The sequence below is a fragment of the Sabethes cyaneus genome, chromosome 1 (assembly GCF_943734655.1).
Source record: "Sabethes cyaneus chromosome 1, idSabCyanKW18_F2, whole genome shotgun sequence".
In the NCBI taxonomy this organism is placed as follows: Eukaryota; Metazoa; Arthropoda; class Insecta; order Diptera; family Culicidae; genus Sabethes; species Sabethes cyaneus.
In genome coordinates this window covers 54,018,425-54,045,894 of record NC_071353.1, presented here as the reverse complement: position 1 = coordinate 54,045,894, position 27,470 = coordinate 54,018,425, and the positions used below count along the sequence as shown (strand labels likewise).

The 27,470-nt window shown below is 40.8% G+C and overlaps 1 protein-coding gene across 10 annotated transcripts in view; it reads right to left on the bottom strand.

The window, feature by feature from the left end:
* LOC128732765 (serine/threonine-protein phosphatase 2A 56 kDa regulatory subunit epsilon isoform) overlaps positions 1-27,470 on the bottom strand; it is a 111,691-nt gene that overhangs the window by 41,378 nt on the left and 42,843 nt on the right. For 5 of the 10 annotated variants that reach the window (XM_053826122.1, XM_053826121.1, XM_053826120.1 and 2 more), the window contains exon 2: positions 5,020-6,352. In XM_053826122.1, coding sequence (XP_053682097.1) covers positions 5,020-5,158 — 139 coding nt within the window. In that variant the 5' untranslated portion in view covers positions 5,159-6,352. The remainder of the gene's footprint in view (positions 1-5,019; positions 6,353-27,470) is intronic. The other 5 variants (XM_053826126.1, XM_053826128.1, XM_053826130.1 and 2 more) reach the window with 2 other exon arrangements.

The following is a 27,470-nucleotide window of genomic DNA, read 5'->3' as shown; positions in this document are numbered from 1 at the left end:
CCTAAACCCATACTGAAGATTATACAACACATGCTTACTGTCCAGAAAGTCTTGAATACGGTTAACCAACAGTATTTCAAGTATTTTGTTGAATACAGAGAGTGTTGATATTGGTCGATAGTTGGAGGGATTGCGAGTATCTCCAGGTTTAAAAATCGGTACTACTTTTGCGATTTTTAAGAAACTTGAATAAACCCCCGTTGCCAGTATTTCATTAAAAATTTCAGAGAGAATTTTCGAGAACGATACAGCATTATTTTTTACTATATCGGCCGGAATATTATCTGGTCCACAGCTTTTATTTGGTTTTAAATCTTTTATTAACCTTAAAACTTCATTTATACTAGTGGGACGTAAATAGACAGATCTTTCTACATAACGTACCAAGAATCGATTAGGCGGGTTTAGAATACCCGAGGATGTCGGAAAGTATTCAAAATCACCATGTATCACCATGAAAAGTGATTAGTTTAAAGTAGTGTTAGTAACTTTAGCAGCAGCAGAAGATTCAGCGATGCTATGTAGCGTGAATGTATAGGGGTTAGACAAAATGATCGGGACAGGCAAAATTTTGATGAAATTCAAACGGCCATAACTTTTACAAAATTGAACGTTTTTAGATGAAATCAATTGCATTCGACGGGAAAATTTTCCTAGTTTTCCAAAAATATTTCAAAATTTGCAATAGTCGGCGGATACCGGAGATACTCGGTAAACCACTTATGAATCGTTTCAATCGACGGTGCAGAGTCCGGGTAATACTTATCCAGCTTGGCCTTGGTCTCGGATATCGTTTTCTTGCGTAGATAGTAGTGTTCATACTCGAAACTCGAAACTCAGACTTTTCCATATTTAAAAAAACTCGGAGGTTAGTCGATTCTCAGTGCTGTAACTTGTAAGTGCGTAAACATAAATGGCTGAAGTTTTGAAAGGCGTCATTTGAAGGATCAAGCTCGACAAAAATGATTCACAGTAGTGAATACTAATGCCATCTCTTAGATTTTCAGGTACTTATCAGACTGCCTACTATTCTGTGGAACAAGAGGGGTAGAGAATTTTAGATGCCGAGATGAGGTTATACCTCAACAATTGCTGTAATCGAGTCAAAGACCTTTCTTAGAGATCAGGCATGTGAGAGTTTCCAACCAGATGGCACCAACGCATCGAAATGTGGTTTCTGACACTTGGTTACCTTCGGTCTGACGGCAATCAGGTTCCCTTTCCGTCGTTGCACTTAACAGGAATTGGTACGATCCGGTTCCTGATTCCGTTGATGGTTTTGTAGAACTGTAGAAGTTTTGCGTATCCCTGCAAGAAGGCGATTTCAGTGACGTTTGTGACGTGACGTTTCTTAAGGTGTTGAAGTTTTATTTCGCCAGTTCTAGCATCTCGAAACGGAACGGATCGGATAAATCGGTAAAGTACAAGACAAAGAACAAGGAAATTATCACACAACGATTGGAAACTTGGTACCAGGAATGCCCAAACTCTCCATGAACCGGCACGAGCTGGCTTGCTTGGTTGAGAGACACATCGACTCGGAGTGGAGATCGCTGCTTTTCAGGAAATGCGGTTGCCAAATTCCGGAGAAAGGGAGTTTCATGCAGTACTCGATTGCAGGCTCTTCTTTCAAGTGCCACATCGAAAAGGTGGTAGAAAGGCAGAACATGAAGTCGATTTCATAGTGTTAGGAAAGCAAAAGCAACGCGTTATCCGGTGGGGGCTCGTAGATGACGTAGTATTGAGAATTAAGTAAGCTCTTCAACTACAGCCCAATCTACGTATACTCACATACATGTGATAAATCTGATGATGCTAAGGACGAGTTCTATCACAGACTCACCCGAAACATGATGTGAAAATAATTATCGGAGATGCAACCGCACAAATCGAGAAGGAGCAGTTCTTTCGTCCTGTCATTGGGAGACTTAACCTTCATCGGATCTTCACCTGGGGGCATCCGAATGGACTCAAGCTCTCAGATCGATCATGTCTTTTTAGACGGTCAACACTTTTCGGATTTGGTACGGTATTTGGTTCCCAAAATTTTACCGAATGGTCGGCTGTTGAGATTTCGGCAAAAATTTTGCCGAGCTCGGTGCTTTCATTTAAGTGTGATTATCTCGTCGTTTGTAAGATTTGCGCAAGCAACGTTGGCTCGCACTGAGAAGACGCTGCGTTTTAACAACCAGCGGTTGATGGCAGATCGCGTGGTAGGGGAATACGCCATAAAGCTTGATCGACGAGTCGCAGCAGAACAGCAGGAAAAAAGAGAAAACGATATGAATGGGTTATGAAAAGAAGGACCCACTGTCTAATAAACGCGAGTACCAAGATCAAGTGCTCGCCTGCGCAGAGGAGTGATTCGCAATGAACGACTCGTGGAATTTCGGTGAGAAGCATGAATTTTGCCATGCAATGATAGTGCTGGCAAGTTGCCAAGTTTTGTCGGTAAGTGGGTTGCCACTGGCAACCCACTTACTGACAAAACGGTGGTAGCAGCAGCAAGATGGTAGAAGCACTTCTAGACGCTGTTGAATGGAGAGATAACCGTGGAGACTAGCAGGAACAGGATCAGAATTGTGAGCGATGGTCAAGCTGTGGTGCTACAAACAAAGGAGGAGGTTAAGAAGGCAATTACTGAGCTACAAAATAGTAAGGCTACTGGGAAGGATGGTTTCTCGGCTGAACTTATAAAAGCGCAGAGCGGATGTACCGGGTGTACGAAGCAATCCACCGGACCATTGTTAGGATCTAGGAGAAAGAACAAATGCCGGAGGAGTGGTTGGATAGCATAATTTACCCTATTTTTAAAAAAGGACATGGACTCAAGTGTAATCCTACTCTATAGACTGATACCGTAGAGATCGCTCCACAACGAATCAGGTGTTTATCCTGCGTCTCCCTGCGTTGACCGCCCAGTTAGCTTCGAGGTACGATACCGGTCCAACAAGCCAGTCAGTAGTCAGTAGGATCGTAATGCTAGGACATGGTTTTCCTATGAAACTAGTTAAACTGATTCGTACGATGCTGGATGAATCAAAAGCTTGTGTCAGAATAACGGACGAGGCCTCAGCCTTGGAAGGTGCGATACCAAGAGCAAACGTGCAAGGAAACGGGATAATCATCACGAAACATTTTATGCTTCTTGGTTTTCCGAATGAAGTCGATATCATAGGAATCAACCGTAGAGCAGGGGACGATGAGTTTAAATGAAAGCAGCGAGATTAGGACTTACCATTAAACACCGCCAAAACGAAGTACATGGTTGGTGGCAGTGAACGTGGAAGTCCAAATGGTGTTGATGCCGAGGTGGAGCTAAATGTGGAATGATATGAAGTTGTGGAGGAATTCATATACCTGGGTACGTTCGTGTCATGGGACAACAATGCGAATTACAGAATACAAATCCTCTCGGTGGCCCTTTACGGACGTGAATCATGAATGTTAAAGGAAACTAATCGACAAATACTTGGGAGTTTTTGCGTAAAGTTTTGCGTTCTATACTTGGTGGCAGCGCTGCCAACCTTCCAGAGGTTTGTGCATGCATAAATTTAGGACCCTGTCATTTTCTTCGCCGTATTTTATATCCTCAGTCTAATCTTTTGCATAACAAAATAGTTTGTGGAGTACTTTAAACTCACAGGAACTAAAATAATTGGTGGGACCCGAATTTATGCATGCACAAATGTCTGGAAGATTGACATCGCTGCTTGGATGCTTTTCTGCTTTTCAGCAGAGAACCAGAAAAGGTCGTAAACTTCGGAGCAGACTGCGCATCCAATTAATGTGCGCTGTCCAGGACAATGCACATTCAGCTGGTGTTCGAGGAGAGTAGAGAACGGCAGCTCAGGACCGACAGAACTGGAGAACGACATCGTTCGGCGCAGGATCGATAACGGACCGTAAGTAAATAAGTAATGTAAGTAGGTAAAGTAAATAAGCTTCTTGTTATCGTTCCCTGCTCTGACGTGTCGCCAAAGTATTCATTGTGTGAGGTTTGACTCGGTTTTCCTATCTGTTAGCATTCGTTGGTACTCTGAGACACTGGACCTGGCAAAAAAAAGGACTAACGATTGGAAGCATGAGCCAAAGCAAAGCAAAGCCTAGGTGCTACATTCCGTTATCGCAACTTGACCATCTGTTTTTATACGACAGACTTCGAAGCCAGCTGTTAGAGTGCAGGACAATTGCAGGGCCAGTTGCCAGTTGCGATCTTATTGACTCTTACAGCCTCTCCCAGTCGGGATTCGAACATACGACGACTGATTTATTAGGCCAGCGTCATGCCTCGAAGCCAACCGGGAAGCACGAACCATGGAACTGCAAGTCTGCAATTTTATGGGAACTAGCCGCATTCTTTCCGTCTTATTGAGAGCCCGCAAATTCGACACTGCTGCGCTGCATAGGTATGCTTGAATACATTCTACGATACATTCCCTCGAATCCGGTTACCACCTGACGCGGAGGTGCGTAGCGTGCTCGATGGTTAGTAGAGCAAGAGAGTAAGGTTAGTAGACCAAGTAGAGCAAGACCTGTAAAGTATGGAACATTCGAGAAATTGGAAACGGACAGCTATGGACCGAGTTTGTTGGCATAGCATTGTTATTCAGGTGAAACCCTAAAGAACATCGCACCAGGATAAGTAAGTAACGTAATACCGCCGTATCATGCAGAATAGGGGAAAAGCTGGGTTTGATTGAAATGATTGCCGAAATTATAGTAAACTCAAGATTTTCCGGGTATTTACGAAAATATGAGAAATTTAGGTCATCTGAAAGTAAATAAAAACTCAAAGCGAATCACAACTTTTCGGGTTGTTGGGGTAATTTGTATCTTGACACCAACATGTTGATGTAGACGATAAAGAAATAAAGAGTGTCAGAATAATTATGGTATATCTTTATCATGTTTTTATGTTTCAGGAAGGCGAGAAAACATTTCACACATTTTTTGGAATAGCCTAATTGTGTGTAGAATATTTCAATAACTAAATTATCTAAACCGAACTTATCTTACCTTTTAGTGACGGCAGCTGCTGAAGTTCTACATCCTGTGAACTCCTGTACCGCGATGAACCCTGAGATTTTTTACCCTTCTTTTTGAGCGAACGTTTGGCGAACGGATCGATCCGATCGACGAATGTTCCGGACGACATTTTTGCACGTTTTGCTGTAATCTCTGCTTCGCGGTTCGTGTTGTTTGTCTTTTAACTCACGGAAGCTGAGCTGGTAAATGGTGGGGATCGAGGTTATGGTTGCTGCTGGATGATGAGTGCTGCCGTCGGGAACACAGTACGATTGAATCCTAACCAAAGTGTTGATATCGACGACTATGGTTCGAAATCTGTTTCACTTACACACATACACACATTCACAGACCCGCACAAGGACACAAGCACCCACACGCACACACACGCGCACGCACACAGCGGCCGTGTGTGTTTTTTGGATTCTTGCACGCGGGTGCCTTTTTCCGATTAGAAAACGTAGCGGTGATTTTTCAATACGGCGTGCTGTACTGAGCGTACCGGAGTGCGCTTCCTTAATCAATATTTTCTTCCTAGATTATTTACAATAATGCCGATTTTTCTGTTATCACTTACACTCTCGCATCTACACAGGGCTGTGACGTTATTCTTAATTTTTTTTGCCGGTTTCACTCACACTATACTTTGAAATAGAACCTTTCTAACTTCGACACTGAATTATGCAACTATTTATTTTTTCCCACACAGTTACTGAAATGAAGCAATATTAATCTCATGTGGCTTTTCAACACAACTTCAACACTATGGGACGATAGAAGGCTGCCTTTTCTATTCACTTCTGAGTGCTGGTATTACTTTTCGCATTCCAACTGAGCGATCCATTTTTGCCCACCAACCTAATGCACTTGCTTATCACTACTTTTTTTTCGTATACCAAGAAACGACATCAGACATGCCACCCATGGCAAACACAACAAGGATGCGTCAAATCGTGTACAAATAAACGCACATCACGCACACGTGCACCTGATGTTTGGCGAGCAATTCAAGCAAATCACGCCAAAAGAATTAATTTTCGGCGGTCCATTACGCTTGAACTTGACGAACAGTAGTCCACGGACAGAGTTGCGTGTTCTCCGCCGGTCCGTCCGTCCTGGCCGTTTCGATCGGCAGTCGGCGATTGGTCGTGATTTTGCGCTTGTGTACGACGCGCCAGCTTCGATTAGCGCGTGCTTTCCGCTTCGGTGGTGACGTAATGGTGACGTTCGTATTATTGCCGCTGATTTTCCCGGTGTGGCACATCTAAGCCATAGCCATGCCGATGATCATCGAAGAAGAGTTGTGTGGGAGCTGCGAGCTGCGCTGTGAAGATAAACGAAACGAGAAACAAATGAGAATTTAGTAACGTTTTCATATATTAGCGATTATGGTTGTTGGTATTATGACATAGGTGATGTGCGACAGGATTGACGAAGGCTGTTGAAAGTACGGTATATAAACTCAATTTAAATCCCGGTATACAGGGTAAGGTTCCATCGACAGGTTATTCGTTTCCTATCGATTCTCAAAAGTAAATATTGATATTTGATTCAATGATCAACACCAATCACCAGTTTTTAATAAACTTGATTTAACTTTTATTTTTCTTTAGCGAACACAACAGTTTTGAGCTTAGACCAGATTTGTGAATTTGTTATTAAGTTGAATGCGAATACCCGAATGGGCGGCAATGTTCTGCACAGAACACTAAGGCTAGAGCTGCTTCAAAATGTGGGAATTAACTTGTTGCTGATTAGCGGTTGTCGTTGTACAGCAACGGGTTATCTAGCTCGTTCGTTCTCAGACTATTTTCGACGTACAATGGAAAACGAATGTTTCCAAACGCTTCCCAATATTGTAATTGAATTTGTGCGTTAGAATGTACAACACGTGACCAATTTAGTCACAATGTGACCACTTTTAACAGGTATGAACTGGAGGGAAATCGGAAAAACCTTCCTCTGCCTTGAATTTGACTACAAAAAACTTACATTGTTGATATTTTCCAACTTTGATATTGTGACTAAGTAGTAACCCTTGTTACTATTACTTAGTAGTCAAAACTTCCCGTTGCTTAATTAAAACGGGAGAATTACAATGAAAATTACACATACATTATTAATGCTTAAACACGTATGTTAAGAAATTGGATGACAATTACCATAAACTAAATATTTCATGTTGTACACAGTTCCTAGAAATCTCAAATAACGGTTCAAATCAGTGAAAAGGATGCCGTTACGATTTCAGTAACGATCCCACTAGCGACGGCAATTGAATGCATTATAAATTTCTCATCATCTTCATATGTGGCAAGACATAAACCACTGTCATTTCACACAAACCGAGTTCCGGTTACAACGGAGAACGGTGATAATGCAGGTGTTTTTATTCCTGCGGCTGGAATCACTCTGCATACTGCTTGTTTACGCTGGCTAAAAGCGGACAATAAACACTTACTTAGCAGAGAATGCTATCTATTATCATGTCATCAGCTCGGTTGTATCATGAACGCTTCATCAGCATGCACATCAGCAGTAGAAGGTGAAGAATTAGCTATCGAAGGTAGCAAAGGGTAGACGACGACATGGCAGGACCGCTAATGAACGCCATTTTTAACCCAGGGTGTCGACTCAAATCCAAAAATAAAATTCCCTGACTTTCCCTGATTTTCCCTGATGCTTCAAATATTTTTCCCTGACCCTCAAAACTCGAATGTCAAGCTTATTTGGGCGATTTCTGGCTTAAGTTTTTAACCCTTTAGCATGGCTTATGCGAGCTGCTGAAAACTAAAGCTAGATTTCTTCATGATATAAGAACACATATCAAAGATTCTTAACCTATTTCTTACCAGCGTTTCGAAAACGCCCTCTTCTATCGAGTCTAGGGACAGTTATGTTTGAGGTATCAACTTGAATCAAAAGAAACAAAGATGGAGAAATAATCTAATCGACCTGTTTTTGCACAAAGCTTAGATGTTACATACAACAAAATTACAGCCGTGTAAACATAACAAATCTTGCTAATTTTCAGTCAGCTCAAACTAGTAACTTTGCCGCTGGAAGGTGGACACATGTCTGCGGGTTTTCAGTTAAACTAAAACAAAACTTTCCTGGAAGTTTCAGCTTGTTATCTTTGCTGCAAAAAGTATGGGGTTAAGGAGATGGTTCCTCAAAGATTTTTGGTACAAAAATGTGCGTTTTGCTGGCTTCGAGGTACGGCAAAACTTTAGCTAGATAATATTGTTAGAAAATGTCCAAATGGTAAATATTTTAACCCTCAATGGTGGACAGTATGCGAAGTTAAGACTATAAGACTAAAGCTGTGTGTCATGATTTCGGATTGCAACTATCGAGACTTGAGAGCAACAATGACTCGAAGGTAGTTCGGTGGCCGGCCGTTCGATCCGATGACCGTATATGGGTGTTGAGAATTAAGGTAAATTCTTCAACTACAGCTTAATCAACGTATAGTCACAATCATAAATTCGATGATACTAGGAACGAATTGAATCGCCCAGTTAGCTTCGAGGTACGATGCTGATCTAACAAGCCAGTTGTGTTCGAATCTCGGCTAGCCGGTTTTTGTTAGATAGAATCAGTAGGATGGTTGCACTGACCCCGTAATTTTCCTGTACTCTAACAGCCGGCTGCGAAGTCTGTCGATAAAGAAGGATAATGTCTAGTGACGGTTAATGCTCAAGACTTTGCTTTGCTTTGCTAGGGACGAGTTCTATGACAGGTTCGAAAGGATTTATGGGGTGCGCACGACTTGAAAATTCAAGACTCTAGCTCCCAGATCGATCCTGTTTAACGGTCAATACTTTTTAGAAGTCACAATATACAGTCTTTTCTTAGCGACTTTGACCACTATCTCGTCGTAAGATCCACGCAGATCCACTCCACGTTGCAGTGGAGCACATCAGAAAGCTTGATCAACGAATCGCAGAACAGCATGACGAAAGGGAATAAGACGTAAGTAGGCTGTGGAGGATCTTCCATGGTGCCAACAACTACGAGGGAAGTGATAGGCATAACGTGTGGAAGACAGTGTAACAGCTTGTTTGATGTCGAATGCCAGGAAATGACAGATGAGAAGAACCAGGCCAAGAGTCACATGCTGACTGCGGATCACGTCAGAACAGAGAAACATGTAAGCTTTCTGCGTAGTACGTAACCAGCTGAACCAGTCCCGAAGGTTGCCAACTCGCATAAACGCAAATTCTACAGAACGTTAATGCTTCCGGTAACCCTTAACGGACATGAACCATGGACACTGAAGGAAGATGATCAATGCTTGGGGCTTCTGAGTGTAAAATTCTGCAATTGGTGAAAACGCTGTGGATCGCGTGTAAATAACAGTCTGTATCCCGGTTTGTGCTCTTGATGTCTGCACCGTGAAGTGCTTGGGGCCTCTGCCATTGCCGATTTCGAGCACTACAGCGAATGAAGTCTGACAATTGTACGTCGCAAAACAAATAGGAAATTTACGGCAAACTGAAAGATAATCGAATCGCCACTAGACATGTAACAAGTTTTAATTCAACCGATCAATCTGCGTATATTTTACACGAAAATTGATTTGATTCCAAAGTTGATCAACAATATTGCCGGGTAAACAAAATTTCCCTGATTGAATTTCAAAATTCCCTGATATTCCCTGATTTCCCTGATCCAAAAATGAATTCCCTGATATTCCCTGATTTTCCAGGTTTTTCCAGGAAATCGACACCCTGTAACCACTCTGCAGACGCTTGTTAGAAATCAAAGGTAATGAAAATGTACGCAGAACACGTGGGTCTGACAGACAAATGGTGGTTCCAATGTCATACCGCCTGTTTTTCGGTAGTACAGGTCTCAATTATCCAAAGTATTGAAAAAAAAAGAAAAAAAAAAAAGAAATTTGCAAAATTTAATGATATTTGGGTCCGTAGCTGTCAAACCTTCCAGATATCCTGGAGGCATCGTATGTTCGAATCTCGACTGGGAGAGGTTGTAAAAGTCAATAGGATCGTAGCACTAGTCCCGCAATTGTTATGTACTCTTACAGCTGGCTGGGAAGTCTGTTCAATAAAAAACAGAAGGTCATGTTTCAAAAGCGGAATACAACACTAATAGACTTTCCGTTTTTTGAGCTGCCGAGATATCAAAGATTTAGTGGTATTTATTTAAACAACAAAAAGTGTTTCAAAACATTGTTTTAAATGGAAAAAATATTGCTGCTGGTAATCAATGGTTCCAAAAAAAGTGTTTAAAGAAAATAAACAATTGTGGATTTTACACACAGTAAGAGATTGGCAACACGGTTTTGCCTTTCTACTATATAAATATATAGTATAAAGGTATAGAAATCACTTGGAAAACCGGAAATGGAAAGAAGGTCCTGCGGGCCGAATGTTATATACCATTCGACTCAGTTTCGAAAACTGAGCATTTTCTATGTGTGTGTATGTATGTGTGTGTGTGTGTGTATGTGTGTGTGTGTGTATGTGTGTGTGTGTGTGTATGTGTGTGTGTGTATGTGACGCTTTTAATCTCACTCACTTTTCTCGGAGATGGCTGGACCGATTTTAATGTTCTTAGTGTCAAATGAAAGGTCTAGGTGTCCCATTGGTCGCTATTGAATTTCATACTGATCGGACTTTTAGTTCAAAAGTTATGTATAAAAATACGAAAAATATGGGACTTCATTATCTCATAGGTATCTTAACCGATTTGAACAAAATTGATTGCATATGAAAGAGGAGCCTTGCAAACCCTTAACTTCCAAATTTCATGACGATTGGACTTGTAGTTTGAAAATTACATAAAGAAATGTGAAAAAATAGTATTTAAAACATATTTATGTAACATATAAGCATTAATTTAATGAAAAACATCACACATTTTATGATTATTTGAAAATTACTGCTGAGATCTATCAAACGAAACCAAGTTATTTAAAATCGGACGGTTCATTCAAAAGTTATTCAAACTTTAACACTTAAGCACCGTATATTAAACCGTTAAAACGTGTGAAATCAAAACATATCAATCAAATGTTGATTGCATTCAATGTATGAGATGTGTGTGATGTATGTATATATATATATATGTATGTATGTATGTATGTATGTATGTATGTATGTATGTATGCATGTATGTATGTATGTATGTGTGTATGTATGTATGTATGTATGTGATGACAATTTGCAATTTTAAAATTTGCAATGAAATTCAAGAAAAGTGAGAAACATGTCAATTGTCTGAAGTTTTTGAAGCCTCTTAGTGGAATACGAACTCTGAAATTAAAGAAAAGAAAAAACTTTTACCGACTAAATTCCACTATTTAATATTTATTCGCGACAGATACGTATACGCTTTGAAATAAGACACTGATGAAGCCTGCACGTCGTAGGTGAACTACGTATCAGTTGCAAATAAATATTAAATAGTGGGATTCAATCGAAAAGTTTTTTCTTTTCTTTGATTTCAGATTCCAATTGTCATTTTCTTCACTTGCTGTTACTCACAATTGTACAAGAAAAGCAAAAAGCGAAGAAAAGCAGTTTATTTAAGCATGTAGGTATAGGGGTGTATAGAATCAAAAATACTAGTGAGCAGGGATGGTTCGATCACTTTGACTCAATTTTGATTCATTTGACAGTAGCGTCGTAACCAAGCAAAATTTGGCAAATTGATATATGGAACATTTGTAGATAATAACTAGATCTACAATTTTGCTTAATAAAGTGTTGCTGTATCTTTTGTAGTTACGGTGCTACAATGCTAGTACCGCATTAGTAACTAAATGAACGTTCATTTAGTTACTAAAGAGGTACTAGCATTGTAGCGCCGTAACTATAAAAGTTACAGCAACACTTTTTTCTGAAAAATTATAAATAATAACGAGTTCTACAAATGTCTCATACATAACTTTGTCAAATTTTGCTCGGCTGAGACGGTAGTGTCAAATGAATCAAAATTGAGTCAAAGTGATCGAACCATCCCTGCTAGTGAGTTGATTTTTCCAAATAAATTTGTACAAATTTCAAACAAATTCTGCGCATCAATAGATGCTCTTTTCAATCAATAGATACTAGAGCTTAGAAATGTTATATGAAAAATAGGAAGTAAACGTAGCACGGTAGAAATTTTGTAAGATTTGTTTTCGTTAGTGATATTTTAAAGGACAGATGTCTTATATCATGTATCATGTTTTAATAAATAAATCAAAAAAAGACAAGCACTGGGAATCATATCGATCGTATTTCCCATTCTCAAGCATGTTTATGGCGCAGCTTTGGCACTATTTTTCGACCTCATCTTGTTTTCCTAACCTTCTAACATTGTAAAAACGATGCGATCAAGCTAATGACTATCTTTTCATGAAAGTACATTCAAAAGAAGCTTAAGTTTTGATTTTCATGCAAAAATAATTATCTGAAGGAGCGCTAGCTAAGAAATAGTTCCATTTCTCGTTTTCATATCTAATGCTCTATTCAGTAATTTTTTTTAATTCAGATATATTGCAAAATTGAAGCCAAGCAAATCAATAGTAAAATTTTGAGATCAATCATTTTGTTGTTGATATCCTTTTTCATCAAAAGCGAAATATAATAATAATTTTTCTGAACTCTTGTTTTTCAAAGATGCTAACTTTTGAACGCATGGTATTAATATGAAAATATCAAAAAATCTGCTATGAACACATATTTCATATTGTCAATTCAAAACAAGTTTCGTGTGTGGCTCTGAAGCCCGAAAGTTAAGGCCGACCGATTATAAAACTAAATAAGGTGTTCATCAAGTAACATAAATGACGCTTACATGTATTTACGCACCCAAGGAAAGAAAATATAATTCTACACAATACGTTGTGAATTTTACTGGCAAATAAGGATTTTGAGGAATACGGAACGGATATTTAAAAATATAGTCTAATATAACATCTATACATCTACAATTAAGTTCCTGAGAAATTAAATAATGATTATTGTGGCAGTAGAAAGGCTAGGTCACGCCGCTAGGTGGATTAATTCGGGTTTTTTAGTGAAGTGACGGTTTGTGCTCTAGTGTTTTAAAATGGTTTTCGCCGGTTTAAAACTAGGTCCGTGTGTATATTTGGTGAAAAGATGCAGAATACGCTAAAAGTCGCTAAAAAGTCAAGGATTTGTTTCGACCTTTTAGGAAAAAAGGCGGACATATTGATAAGTATGAATGAGAAACAGCATTCAAGGGTTATGTAAATAAATGCTGTTTCTCATGTTGTAAAAAGATATATATTCTTACAATAATTATCCAAAATTATCTCATGGTTTTTCTGTGAAATCACTTATAACAGGAAACAACAGGTACTCTTTTTATTTTCTTAATTGATTTTGTTTTCGTATTTTTTAGTTGTACAGAAAATTATTTTGAAAATTGTGTCTGTATGTACTCATTAGACATCTGTAATAATTTACATACGCCGGCCCCTCGAAAAATCTGACAGCATCTGATTTATCTTGCAGTCTCAGCTCATTTCAATGAGAAATATATAGGTACGGAGAACATAAATATTTATAGCTGTAAGCAAATTAGATGATAGTGCTACAACTGGCTGTAGCACTATCATCAATTATATACGGGTCGATTTCTTTGGTACGACATACCAGAAATTGAAAGTCCGAAAGTAATAGTGAAGTCCATATGATTCTGCTAGTACATTCGGGCGGGGCTTGCTGACTAGAAGTTGATTCCGGAATGCGCTGCAAGTACTCAGTCATTCTTCATGGGTCTTTGGAAAGTCAGTAGAGCTAACACCTTCTATAACCCGAAACTAAGATAATTGCAGAGTTGTAGCATAGCTGCAGCTACCTTTTTTTTCATAATATCACTGCCGGACAGTGGGAGATAGATAGGTTACACACACACACACACACACACACACACACACACACACACACACACACACACACACACACACACACACACACACACACACACACACACACACACACACACACACACACACACACACACACACACACACACACACACACACACACACACACACACACACACACACACACACACACACACACACACACACACACACACACACACACACACACACACACACACACACACACACACACACACACACACACACACACACACACACACACACACACACACACACACACACACACACACACACACACACACACACACACACACACACACACACACACACACACACACACACACACACACACACACACACACACACACACACACACACACACACACACACACACACACACACACACACACACACACACACACACACACACACACACACACACACACACACACACACACACACACACACACACACACACACACACACACACACACACACACACACACACACACACACACACACACACACACACACACACACACACACACACACACACACACACACACACACACACACACACACACACACACACACACACACACACACACACACACACACACACACACACACACACACACACACACACACACACACACACACACACACACACACACACACACACACACACACACACACACACACACACACACACACACACACACACACACACACACACACACACACACACACACACACACACACACACACACACACACACACACACACACACACACACACACACACACACACACACACACACACACACACACACACACACACACACACACACACACACACACACACACACACACACACACACACACACACACACACACACACACACACACACACACACACACACACACACACACACACACACACACACACACACACACACACAGAGTCTTACTACGTCATCCATCTGCAATATCAAGAGAATACGTATGGCGTACAAGGCGGGATGTATGGGGGCTCACGCTACTACGAACCAGATCTTCACATTACGACAAATCCATAAAAAATATCGGCCATACAACTTGCCCACGCATCATATCTTCATAGATTTTAAGGCAGCATACGATAAAATCGATCGGAAACAGCTATGGCAGATCATGGATAGCAACGTTGAAGAGTCTACTTCGTCGTTGATAATTTTGGCTTCAAATATTGCCTATTGCAATTCCTACTGGTATTCCAGTGTATCGAGCTCAAGTAAACGGCATCTATCTGCGTAAGGAGGCATTAACGAGGAGAACGTGATGCTTAAGTACAAGTACAAGTACCGAATGAGGCAAGCTAATAATAATGCGGCCAAGAAGATGAGTGCGGAGTACAGAAAACAACTGGATATCAAAATAGATCAACCAAGGAGGTTCCATACATCGCAGGAAAGGTTTTCATAAATCCACGCTCACAGGTAAATAGTAAGATACTATGCATCCAGCTGTCGAAGAGGTCATTGCCGCAGGAAAAATGTAAAAATGCCTTGATTTAAAATTTGCGTAACCTTGACTTAATGCTGTTGACAGTGTATTTGTTTGTAAAAACGCCACTTGATTACGACGGCGCGGGTAAAGGAACTACGAGTGACTCGTTCGAAGAGATTGCTTTCTTTGTTGAAAAAGGAAAAAATGATAATCCTGTTCTCCGACGAAAAGTTGTTCAGCATCGATGCTATGTCCAACAGCCGCACAGATCGGTTCATTTAACCGAAGAAATTTAAGGATGTTCCGGAGAAAGTGAAGCTTAAGTACTAAACCTGGTGTAATGGTGTTTGGCTCGGTGGCGACGGTTTGAAGACAGCGTCTGTTTTCATTGATGCTGGAGTTAAAATCAATACCGAAGTATATATTGGTATTTTGAAGGATTCATTGTTTCCCTCGGTGAAGGGCAATTTCTCAATACAATCAATACATCAGTCCTTCAACAGGATGAAGTGCCATATCATAGGTCAAATTGGACCGAAAGATGGCTGATTGAAAACATGAAGTGTTAACCGAAAGACTTGTGGCCCCCATCAGTCCGGACGTTAATCCGTTGGATTATTCAATTTTCAAGCAACCTCGTCAAAAGAGCTCTTCCAATGGAACGGCTACAGGGCCTGCTCGAAAACGTTGCCTTCTTTCGGGTTCTCTGCCTAATATTGTTTTCGCTGGTCTCTCATTCGGCATAGTTGCTAAGTGGCCAGCCCATTGTAGTCTATCGTGTTTTAGTTACCTCAAAATATCCGCATCCTGAGAGCAGTTCTCTCCATCAGGGTGGTTTCAGGTATGCTTCCGAGTGTTCCGTCGAGCAAAGTGGGTACTACAGATAGCCATTCTTCTGACTGCAGTGAAGTTGATTAGCCTTAAGCCATTGTCGTTTGCCGAAAGAATTTTTCGCGTTCGACCTGTGCATTTGTATCCCTGATAACCACTTTTATGTCATGTCCTTGGCGCTCCCCATTTATCCTTTCGAGAGGATCATAGAACTTCTCCTTCGCGTCATCTGGTTTTTCGTTGCGTACACATAGACACATAGACGGTCATTTATGGGCCTCTACGACCTAATGATACGTTTCATTTGTTTTCCATGTACCACGAGTCCGACTCCATACTCTGCTTTATTGCCGGTGCTGTAGCAGATGTGATACTTGAATGTCGTGCCCGCAATAGAATCTACTGCGCAGCACTCGCGTTTTCTCGTCTTCGGTCATCACACTTCTTGCATGGCTGCAACCTCAACCTTTTCATCTTCAGCAGCTCTTGCGAGGTTACCCGCGCGTGCCGGTTCAAGTCGAATTCTGACATTCTAAGTACCGAGTTTCCAATGTCCGCTGTCCTTTTTCGTTCGACTGGTTGCACACCGATTATTCCGTTGTGGTTGTGGTTCATTATTTCCGACATTGTTCGTAGTATAAGTTCTTCAAACATACCGCCTTACTGGAGCTTTGATGCCTAGTCTCGCAGACAGGTCTGCTATCTGGGATATATAACTGGCGAGACACAGCGTTTCGTAAGTCAGGCTGTTTTTCGTCGATCCTAACCTGGGATACAGCCGCTTACTTGGTAAGGAACCGACAATTCGCCGTGCAGTGGGATCACCATTATAATCCGCCCCTAACCTTTTGTATAGGCGTTCACTGGTGACAAGATTATTCCTTTTGCCAACACTCAGCGGAAGCAATAACACTCCCTTTCGGCATACGAGCTTAGTATCCACCGGAATTGGTTACATGATCTCCATTCGGGTGCTCGTATCCCGGCTAGTACCACGAGAAGGTAGGGATAGAAATTGCTAGATAAAGAGCTGATGATTACTGTGTATGCTTGCTGTTATTTTTTTCCAATTAGAGAAAGATATCTTGAGACAAAAAATTTCAGGCAATGCTTTTTTAGACGACAGTAATTGGCACAGTACTGGATGCGGTAAACAATACAAAAAAACGAAACATTACAACGTACGACGACAAAATGTCTACGGTTGATATTTAACAAAGCCATTTCCTAAAAAGGACTTTCCTGCTCTCGAGCATTTTGATTTCAGTGGAAGTGGCATTGGCAACTGGGCACATACAAACACCATATGCAGAATAAAACTCGGTAGTATATTAGCATGTTCCTTTTGACTTAGCTGCACAGACTGGTCCTGCCCTGTCAAGCGAACGGAGCAGCCAATTAATTTATAAAATAATTAAATGCACCATCATGGTGGTCAGCTGGCTGGTTGCCCACCCCGACACTGGATTGTACAATAGAACAAAGGAACGGTAGCAAATCCGAAAATGTCAAGACATTCTCTATATTGCCGCTTAGATTGTTTGTTTATTTTCTAAATAGAAATGTCACCCATAGTTTAAGAATCGACAAAACTCTGCAACTCTTTACAATACAACGACAAGAATGATTATGATCAATCATTGTAGATAGTTGTTATGAGACAACTTTTTTCAACTGGCAGCTGAATTTTGTGCCCATCCCACACCACTCCGATGCGACAAAGTTGTGTTCAAAAAAGTGAAATTCAGATCCGGTGGCTTCTTGTGGTTTAAAACTAGTCAGCAAATGTCAACCACTATTATTACAATTTGAGTTCCAGTCAGAGTGTCGAATTCAATCGATGACGTCAATCGAAATAACCGCGGTAAGCATTGACGCTCTCCCCCACCCGTGCTTGGCCCATCAACACCCGTCGATCCAGAAGAAAAGCGGTTCACGTGTGCAGCAACAATCCGCCTCACCGACCGTCCTATCTGCCATTTGTATCGATTCCCGTAAACTTTTCTTGCTTTTATCTGTACCTTTTCAAATAGGCTAATAAAAACCTCCACGTACCGATAATAAACCACCGAAAAACGACTGGATTTGGAACGGTTCGAAGAAGGACGAACGGCTTGTTTGTTGGGCGTTTCTTTTATTAATGTTTGTTTTTATTTGGGGAAAACAAGGCATATGCGAAAAAATCGTGAGAATGGAACATTTTGGTCCACCAGCTGTAGGATCCCTTCCGAAAACCGTGCTTTTACATTAAATTTAACATTTGAATTAGATTTCTTTGGTGTGATAAAATATTAATAGGGTAAATGGAGGAGTTGATTCAATCGATTAATATACATATTCAGCACACTTCTTACGTTTCTAGCTATTATGGTATAGCATTTTGTAAAAAAAAAAACAAACTGTTACGTCCAATGTAAAAATTGATTTTTTTGAGGCGGCGGAACGCTACCGATTTACCGCTGAACGAGTTATAGTAGCCCAGAATTGGCGGCTCTGAGTAGCAGCCTTTCTGCAATTGCCTCGAATACCGGATGGTCGTGCATCTTCCTCTGTAGCTGATAGTCCGACCTCTGGTTTTCACTTCATGAAAGAGGTGCTGTCTCTTTGCACATGTGCACCTCGAAATGCACTGTTGAATAGTAAATGAAAGAGAACATCCCCTTGCTTCAGTTCATCCAACATCATGAGAGCGTCTTAAATCTCATCCACTATTTGCAAGCATTGCTTTTATGATCTCATAAGCTTAATCCATTTCATCGTATAGCAGTATCTGTCACTGCTTGTTTCGTTTAACTGAACCATACGTTGTCTTGAATCAGTTACAGAGTAAATATCCATCGTTTTACGAAAATAGTTTGGTATTCGCCTAGTCTAAATTGTTAATACATTAAACTGATTTTAACTGAATAGTTGATTTTTACTAAAAGCTATATTGAGATCTTGACGAAAAACAATGTTAAATAATGTTTTGGATTTGCATTAAAATCCTTAAACTAAGCTAACAATGCAGTGTTTGTTTTCCGCATATCAAGCTTCGCAGGTACGTACTAAAGTGATGGGAAAAAATTGTGTGACAGTAACAGCATTTGAATTATTCTCGTGCAACGCGTAGGAAGGTGCACAACTATTTGATGTTCCATGATTATTTGTGCATAGAAAAAATGAACATGGTCAGTGACAGGTTTTAGGTAGAAAACTCCCTGTATTGCTCTTGCACAGAGTTTGCAAAAGAGGAAAGCACAAACACATTCCTGCTGGAAAGGACGACCCATGATAATCTCTTTACATGCAAATATTTGCTTACCCGTTTCGCTCGGAAAATTTATACAAATTGTAATTATGCATTCGTTATCACTTCATGACGATGCAAGTAAAAATCTGGCAAAGAAAATAAATGACGTGCCATATTTTTATTTAACTGTGCACTGTAAATATATGTTACTTCCGAATATCAATCATTAAAATTTGTCTTTTCTCGGTTCATTTGTTATGTTCGAGAAAATACCTGAAGACTCAGAACAAGTTCTATAGAATCTCTTAGTAACGGAAGAAACGAAAAACTTTCTTCGTATCTTACTGATGACAGAAAAACTCTATATATATTCCCTACGCTTGGCTTCTGAAACTTGGTGGCATCGAACAACGTAGGGTGGTTCCTGAAGGCTGAAGGTTAACATTTGAACCAGATTCAGCGACAAAAGTTAGGGTCTGCAGAAAGTTCAATTAACTTTGCAGCACAAAAAAACATATTTCTTTAGTTTTTCCACCTCATTTGCTTTTGGCCAACATTAATATCACATAGAAATAAAAACTACCCCCAACTCGTTTCTTCAACTTCCGGCGGAGAGCGTTTCTCCAGCTTTGAATAAAAAAAATAATACACACAACACTGCAAACATCGAGCTGTTGGAAAGAAAGAACGCGGAAACAAGCCAAAAGTGCCTCGGTGCATTTGGGATGCAGTAAATGGGTATATGCTCGTTGTCGGATATACTCGGATACTGGAAAACCTTCCCCTCTGGACGGAATGTGACTCACAAAAGAGACCAGACCGGGGAATAAATTGCTTGCCGTAATGCTACGAGCCGTGGTACGCCTCGGCTGTTGGACTTTCTGATGCCTTCCATTGCTTGACTGAGAGTCAGCAGAAGTTGGAGCAATCGTGTAGGTACGTTTAGCATTACAGAGTAGAGGCAATTTAAAATTTAAATTTGTACTGTCGACATTTTACTGTGATAAAATAACGATACTCGGGTACATTCAGGGCGTGTGACAATGGCTAGCATAAGGACTGTTATTATGATTGATAGCTACAGGCAGCTGACTAATCGATGTCCGCTCCATATGGCGACTGAACATCTCACTCAACATGCTAGATACATAACTCATTAATGCACACACCTCCGGTAGGTAACTGTTAGTTTCGTTAAAACACAGTTTATCGACATCGCACAGAGCCATAATGTATGTCATCGAAAAGACAAACAAACAAACAGCGTAATATTTGACATGTCGCACGGAGTAAATCAAACTGTGATGGATAATTATTTGCACCGTCACCAAATGCAAAACTCATCAGCTGCATTGTGTACGCAAACATTTTATTTAGTTTTGCCTTTCTTCCCGACGGAAGGATTTTGTATCACTCCCAAAATGAACTTTGGGCTTCAAATAGCAATATTTGATTGCGCCCAATGCCCAATAATTATGTTAAATTTATTAAACCTTAATCAATATCTGACCATCAATTTTATACGATGGAACGTCATTACATCGCATTTAGTGAAGCTGGTAATCAAATACTTCAGCTTGTTACAATTTACGAATGTTTCCGAAAGAGCTTGAGAAGAACGAGAATGCTCGATACTCCTTTGAATAGTCCCATGAGTTGAAAAATAAAATAAACAAAGCTGGTCCCAAGTTAGTACCTTGCGGCACACTAGTTTTTATTTGAGAACGGGATCGATACATTCGAGCCAAGTGTCACTTGCAAGAATTTATGGCACGAATACGAGCGTCGCCACGTGACAAATTGTTCCGTAACACCTAGTTGTAAGATTTTATCCAGCAGTACATATGCAGTATTAACTGAACCCTAAACTACTGAGTATTTTAAATCATCGTAAAGTCCGCCGGCGGTATGCTTAACCTTTCGCTAGGACAAATTCAGCAAAGGGACTACAACGGAATAATCGGTATGGTCCCGGGCAAAAGAAAAAGGACAACGATTACTGGAAATTAGGTACTTGGAATGTCAGGACTCTACTTGAACCGGCACGCGCGGGTATCCTGGCAAGAGAGCTGCAGATGAAAATCGAGGTTGCAGCCATCCAGGAAGTGCGATGGCCGAACACGGGAAAACGCGAATTCCGCGCAGTAGATCCTATTGCGGGGACGACATTCAAGTATCACATCTACTACAGTGGCGGCGATAAAGCAGAGCATGGAGTCGGATTCGTATTACATGAAAAACAAATGATCATTAGGTGGAGGCCCATCAATGACCGTCTATGCGTGTTGAGAATTAAGGGCAAATTTTTTAACTACAGTCTGATAAAAGTGTACGCACCGACGAACGACAAATCCGATGACGTAAAAGAAGCGTTCTATGGAGAGTGCTCAGGACATGACATAAAGATAGTCATCGGGGGCAATGTTGGTGATCCGCGAGAAAACTGCGAGTGGCATTCAACTTTTTCTCGGTATATGAAACGACATCGTCTATCAGTGTATTGCTATATTCATCGTACGATGCTGCTCCGTGTGTGAGCACAATCGGCAATCCTGTGAGTTAGTTCTCTCTGTATTGTATCCTGAACGTGTACGCGCCATGGGGAATGCGATTCACTCTCTCGTGATTCGCTCTGTGTGTAAATATCACGGAAAAGGATCGCCAGGCGATAATTTTCGCAGATGAGAAAGGATTGCGATCATTGGATGATTATCGTTCTTTTTTCGATTGGTAAAAAATGTAAGATTTTTGGTTATGGATATTTTTGTTGCAATTGTGTTGGCGAATGGAGGATATGGTGATGTCTGATATTGTTTTGATATAAATACAAGGCAGCAACTTGCTGTTTAATAAAATGTTTACAAAAAATATTATGGCTGAATTAAAGAAATGTTGCAGAAGATTTGAATGGCACTGCACGTTTATAAAACCGTTTTGCGTACTCAGTTGTGTTGATGCACTTTTATTCTGGTTATCCATATCACCACCTCTGTGAATTTTGGGCCATTATACAGTGGGATTTCACATTTGGCATTTTAGTAACAAAATACTCCGTTTTTGGCAACATAAAATATTTCACTTCAAAAATATGCTTAAATAACAGTCAGTTTCCGCATACAAGCCTTAAATGACGAAAAAATGAATGTTACGAACAGTATTATTTTAATTGCCGTAGGACTACGTCTTACCGCAGGTTGCCAAAAACTTACTTGCACCGGACGGATAACTCTTGGCGGACTTGCAATCGTTGATTAATAATATTTAGTCAATTTCTAACGCAACTACAGTCAATATTTTCATATCCAAAAAGGGTCTCGATTTGGCACGGTTTCGATTTTGGCAACATAGGGGACCTGCATTTGTTGCCAAATTCGATTAGAAAAACGCGTGAATTCGCGTAAAAACCACGTAAACTTTGTAATTTTCAAACCTAGTTACGTATAAAAAAGACGTTTTGAGCACATCCACGTAAATTCCGAAAATCACGTAAACCGCGTAAATTCCGAAATTCGTTTAAAAAACCGGATTTAATCCATCTGCTGGTGAAAGGAACCTTTGCTATACCATCTTACATGTTATTTGATACAGAACTCGAAACATCTTGGGAACATAATTCAACTGTTAGTTGACGCTTTACAATTTATTCCATATAACTTGTACTGACATTTAAATATAAAGAATGACAAAACCATTTATTTGGTAGTAAAATCATTAAAATCGATTTGGTTGTCCAAAAGTTATTTGAAAATAAGTTTGGCAAAACAATGATTTTTGGAAGAGGGCCTTAGAAAAAGCCAACCTAAACGCCAAACGAAAAAAATACAAATCTAAAATTGTTTTAAAAACGAAAAAGTTTACTAAATTTGAACATAATCAAAGCACTTTTGAATTTTGATAGATCCTTTTTTACAATAAATTGCTGAGTAAGTATAGGTAAGTTGTATTTAGTTACGTCCTTTTAAAGTTTTAAAGGGCAAATTGCTCATATAAAGTAAATAAAAATCATCAATTACACTTCCGCAATGAACCTAAATCGCAGCCTGTATTGTAATTGTTTTGCAAAATACAGTTGGATTTCGAATTTGGCAACAAATGCGTGTCGCCTATGTTGCCAAAATCGAAACCGTGCCAAAATCGAGACCCTTTTTTAAGATGAAAAAATTTAATGGAAGTGCGTTAGAAATTGACTAAAGCTAATTAATCAACGATTGCAACCTTTTTATGTTTATAAAATCCGCCAAGAGCTATCCGTGTGGTGCTTGTCAGTTTTTGGCGACCTGCGGTTAAACGTAGTCCTACGGCAATAAAAATAATATTGTTCGAAATCGCAAACTTTTTTTCATGGACACACTTAGGGCAATAATTTTTCGTCATTTCAAGTATGTATGCGAAAATTGATTGATATTAACGCATATTTTTGGAAGTAAAATATTTTATGTTGCCAAAAATGGATACTTTTGTTGCCAAAATAGAGGCATGCCAAAATCTAACCATGCCAAATTCGAAATCCCACCCAAATCCATCCCAAATTAAGTTGCCGTCGAGGGAATGACTACTTTACGACCTGAACCGAATCACATCATCCATGATCTCAAATCACACTAGAAATATTCAAAATTCAATTGTCATCTCTTCTTCTTTTGCATCCGCCAACGCGGTTCGATACAAATCCACCTGCAAAGGCAAATCACACGTTAAGATAGCAATTTCAAATCTAGTAAAATATTTTAAAATGAAGTCTATTATGTTAAAAGACGTAGTCCTACGTCAAAATTATCAAGCTCATTTTTATGTAATAAGTAACGGTCATCTTAGTGTTTACACAGCTGTGCTAGTGGTATACGGCTTCTATTTGCCAATTTCAATTCAAAATTATGCGTAGGTACCCGCCGCTCGTGGATTGTTTCCTGTGTTTGCTGCTTGCGATAAAATTTTATTCCGATCGCTGTACTGCATTATCGCCAAGTGATTCGATCGGAAGTTCAAGACTCATCACTCACTCGTATCGGGAAACGATAATTATCGCCGATCCGTTCACTCGGAGAGAATCAAATATGACACACGCAAGCAGCGATACACACACAAAGCTTTATCGGCGATAGAGGTTCACGTGTTGTTTTTTCGCCTCATTCTTTTGCGTCTTTGGTTCTCTTTTCGCAAGAAGATACAAGCGTGCCGTGATCTGCATGTATTGAATCGGCAAATGAATGGGGAGTGAGTGAGTTTTGATCCGATTCGAACCAACCTTGATCGGGGGTACAAATGCACAGGTCGGACGTGAAGAGTTCTTTCGTCCCGTTATTGGTAGAGAAAGTCTCCATCCTACCACAAACGACAATGGTCTGAGGCTAATCAACCTCGCTGCAGCCAGAGGAATGGTTAACTGTAGTACCCATTTTGCACGATGGAACATTCGGAAGCACACCTGGAAACACCCTAATGGAGAGGCCTGCTCTCAGATCGACCACGTTCTGGTTGATGGCCGGCACTTTTCTGATGTCGCAGAAGTGCGATCCTTCCGGGGACCAAACATCGACTCGGACCATTATCTCGTAGTAAGCAAGATCCGCGCCAGGTTGTCCAACGTATTCAAATCGAAACCAACGAGGAAGATACGATGGAACATGCGGCGGTTATCAGCGGAAGGAGTTGCTGTAGAGTACTCTCGGAAGACTGATGAGCGGATCGGTGGACATCTCGGAGAGAACCTGAACGAACAGTGGAGGCACATCCACGACGCGATCAGTGCTACCCCGCGGGAAGTGTTGCGTACTACTGCTGCAGCCACTTGCAGTGAGTGGTTTGATGCCAGAGTGCCAGCGAATGACTGATGACAAGTATCGAGCCAGAGGTCACATATTGGCTGCAACTGTGACACGGCAGAGCAGAGAGAGATACCGAGATGGTAGAGCTGCCGACTTCACCGTCGTAAGAAACGTCAGCACTGGGATCGCGTTCTTGCGTAGGCGCTTCGAGAGGCACGAAACGAGAAGCTTCTTTAATACGATCAACGGAATCAGGAGCCGGACCGTGCCAACTCCTGTTATGTGCAACGACAAGGAGGGGAACCTGATTACCGAAAGATCGGAGGTGACAGGATAACGATTGAGGATGATGGACAAGCTGTGGATCCAACAGCAATAGAGCTGAAAACGGCAAAGCAGCTGGAAAGGACGGCAGGACCGCCTGCCAAACGTTTAAAATCGGGAATGAACGGCTGTATTGTGCAATCCATCAGGTTATACTAAAGGTATGGACTGAGGAGGAATTACCTACGGATTGATTGGAAGGTCTTATATGCTCTATTTACAAAAAGGGCCATCGACTCGAATGCGACATTTATCGAGGCATTACTCTCCTCAATTCTGCATACAAAATTCTCTTCTGCATCCTGTTTCTCAGAGGCCTCAGGAAACCTTTGCAGGCCTGTTGCAGGAAACCTTTGTTGGCGAATACCAGTGCGGTTTTCTAGAGGGACGCTCCACGAAGGACCTAATGTTCACCTTGCGACAGATCCCCGATAAATTCCGAGAATTCAACTTGCAAGCTCACTATTTGTTTATAGACTTCAAGGCGGCATACGATTCAGTTAAACGAAATGAGCTGTGGCAGATTATGCTCGAATATGGTTTTTCAACAAAACTGATTAGGCTGATACGTGCTACCCGTGATGGTTCAAAATCAAGCGTCAGGATAGCGGGTGAGGCAACGGACTCGTTTGTGACGATAGATGGTGTGAAGCGAGGTGACGGAATAACGAATTTGCTGTACTACATTGCATTGGAAGGTGCTATTCGAAGGTCAGTCGTGCAGAGAAGCGATACCATCATCACGAAACTCATATGCTTGCTCCTAGGGTTCACGGACGACATCGATACCCTGAAACAAAGATCATGGTAACTGTTACCATATTAGAGGGTAAAATTAAGAGGACACACCTGTTAATTTTTGCAGAAAAGATTTCTGTTTAGTTTTAGCATTGTTCTTGTCAAAATTAATATACAAAATTAATACTCGAGAACAGCGGGTTGTTTTCTTTTTCGATTATTGTGCTATGATGCCGATTTTGACTAATAGTTGCATTCATTTTCATCGGAATTTTGATATTGAAATTGGAAATTCGCAGCCCTGAAAATAGTACGAGATACCATGGTTCTTGTTTCAGTGTATCATTGATGTTAACCGCAGAGCTGTGGAAGAAGCGCACACGCATCTTAAGGATGAAGCTGCGAGGATAGGGCCTATCGTAAATTCTAACAAAAGAAAGTATATGGTGGCTGGTAGAGAGCGTGGTAGTCCTTCGGGTGTTGAAACTGCGGTGGTGATAGATGGAGATACTTTTGAAGTGGTCGACGAATTTGTTTAGTTTGGTACGTTACTGACTTGTGACAACGATGTGAGTCGTGAAGTAAAAAGGTGGATAGCGGCTGCCAACAAGGCCTTCTACGGATTACGTAGCCAGCTGAGGTCCCGTAGCCTGCAACTCCGTACAAAACTCGCGCTCTATAAGAAGCTAATTCTCCCGGTGGTACTCTACGGCCGCGAAAAGTAGACGTTGAAAGAGAGCGACCGACGAGCTCTTGGCGTTTTCGAGCGTAAGATCCTGCGATCAATTGTTGGTGGCATGTTAGACGAAGGAGTGTGGAGCAAGCGCATCAATCATGGAAAACACCAAGTATACAAAAATGCGGGTATGCGGATATTGTGAAGCAATTAATATACGACAGGCTACAATAGGCTGGCTAAGTAGCAAGGATGCTGGATGAGAGACCAGCGACCAGAGAGCAGAGATCCCAACAGAGGCCGACGACTTCGAGGCAGACCCCGTACTCGTTGGATGAGCGCTGTTGACGAGAATGCTAGAACAGCGGGTGTTAAGGACATGTTAGGGACTGGAGAACGGCAGCCCAAGACTGAGTAACGTGGAGACGGCTCCTGAATTCTGATTACTGATTTCACCAAAATGGCCATATCTGGGTTGTTTCTCGCCGGATTTTCGTTCTTT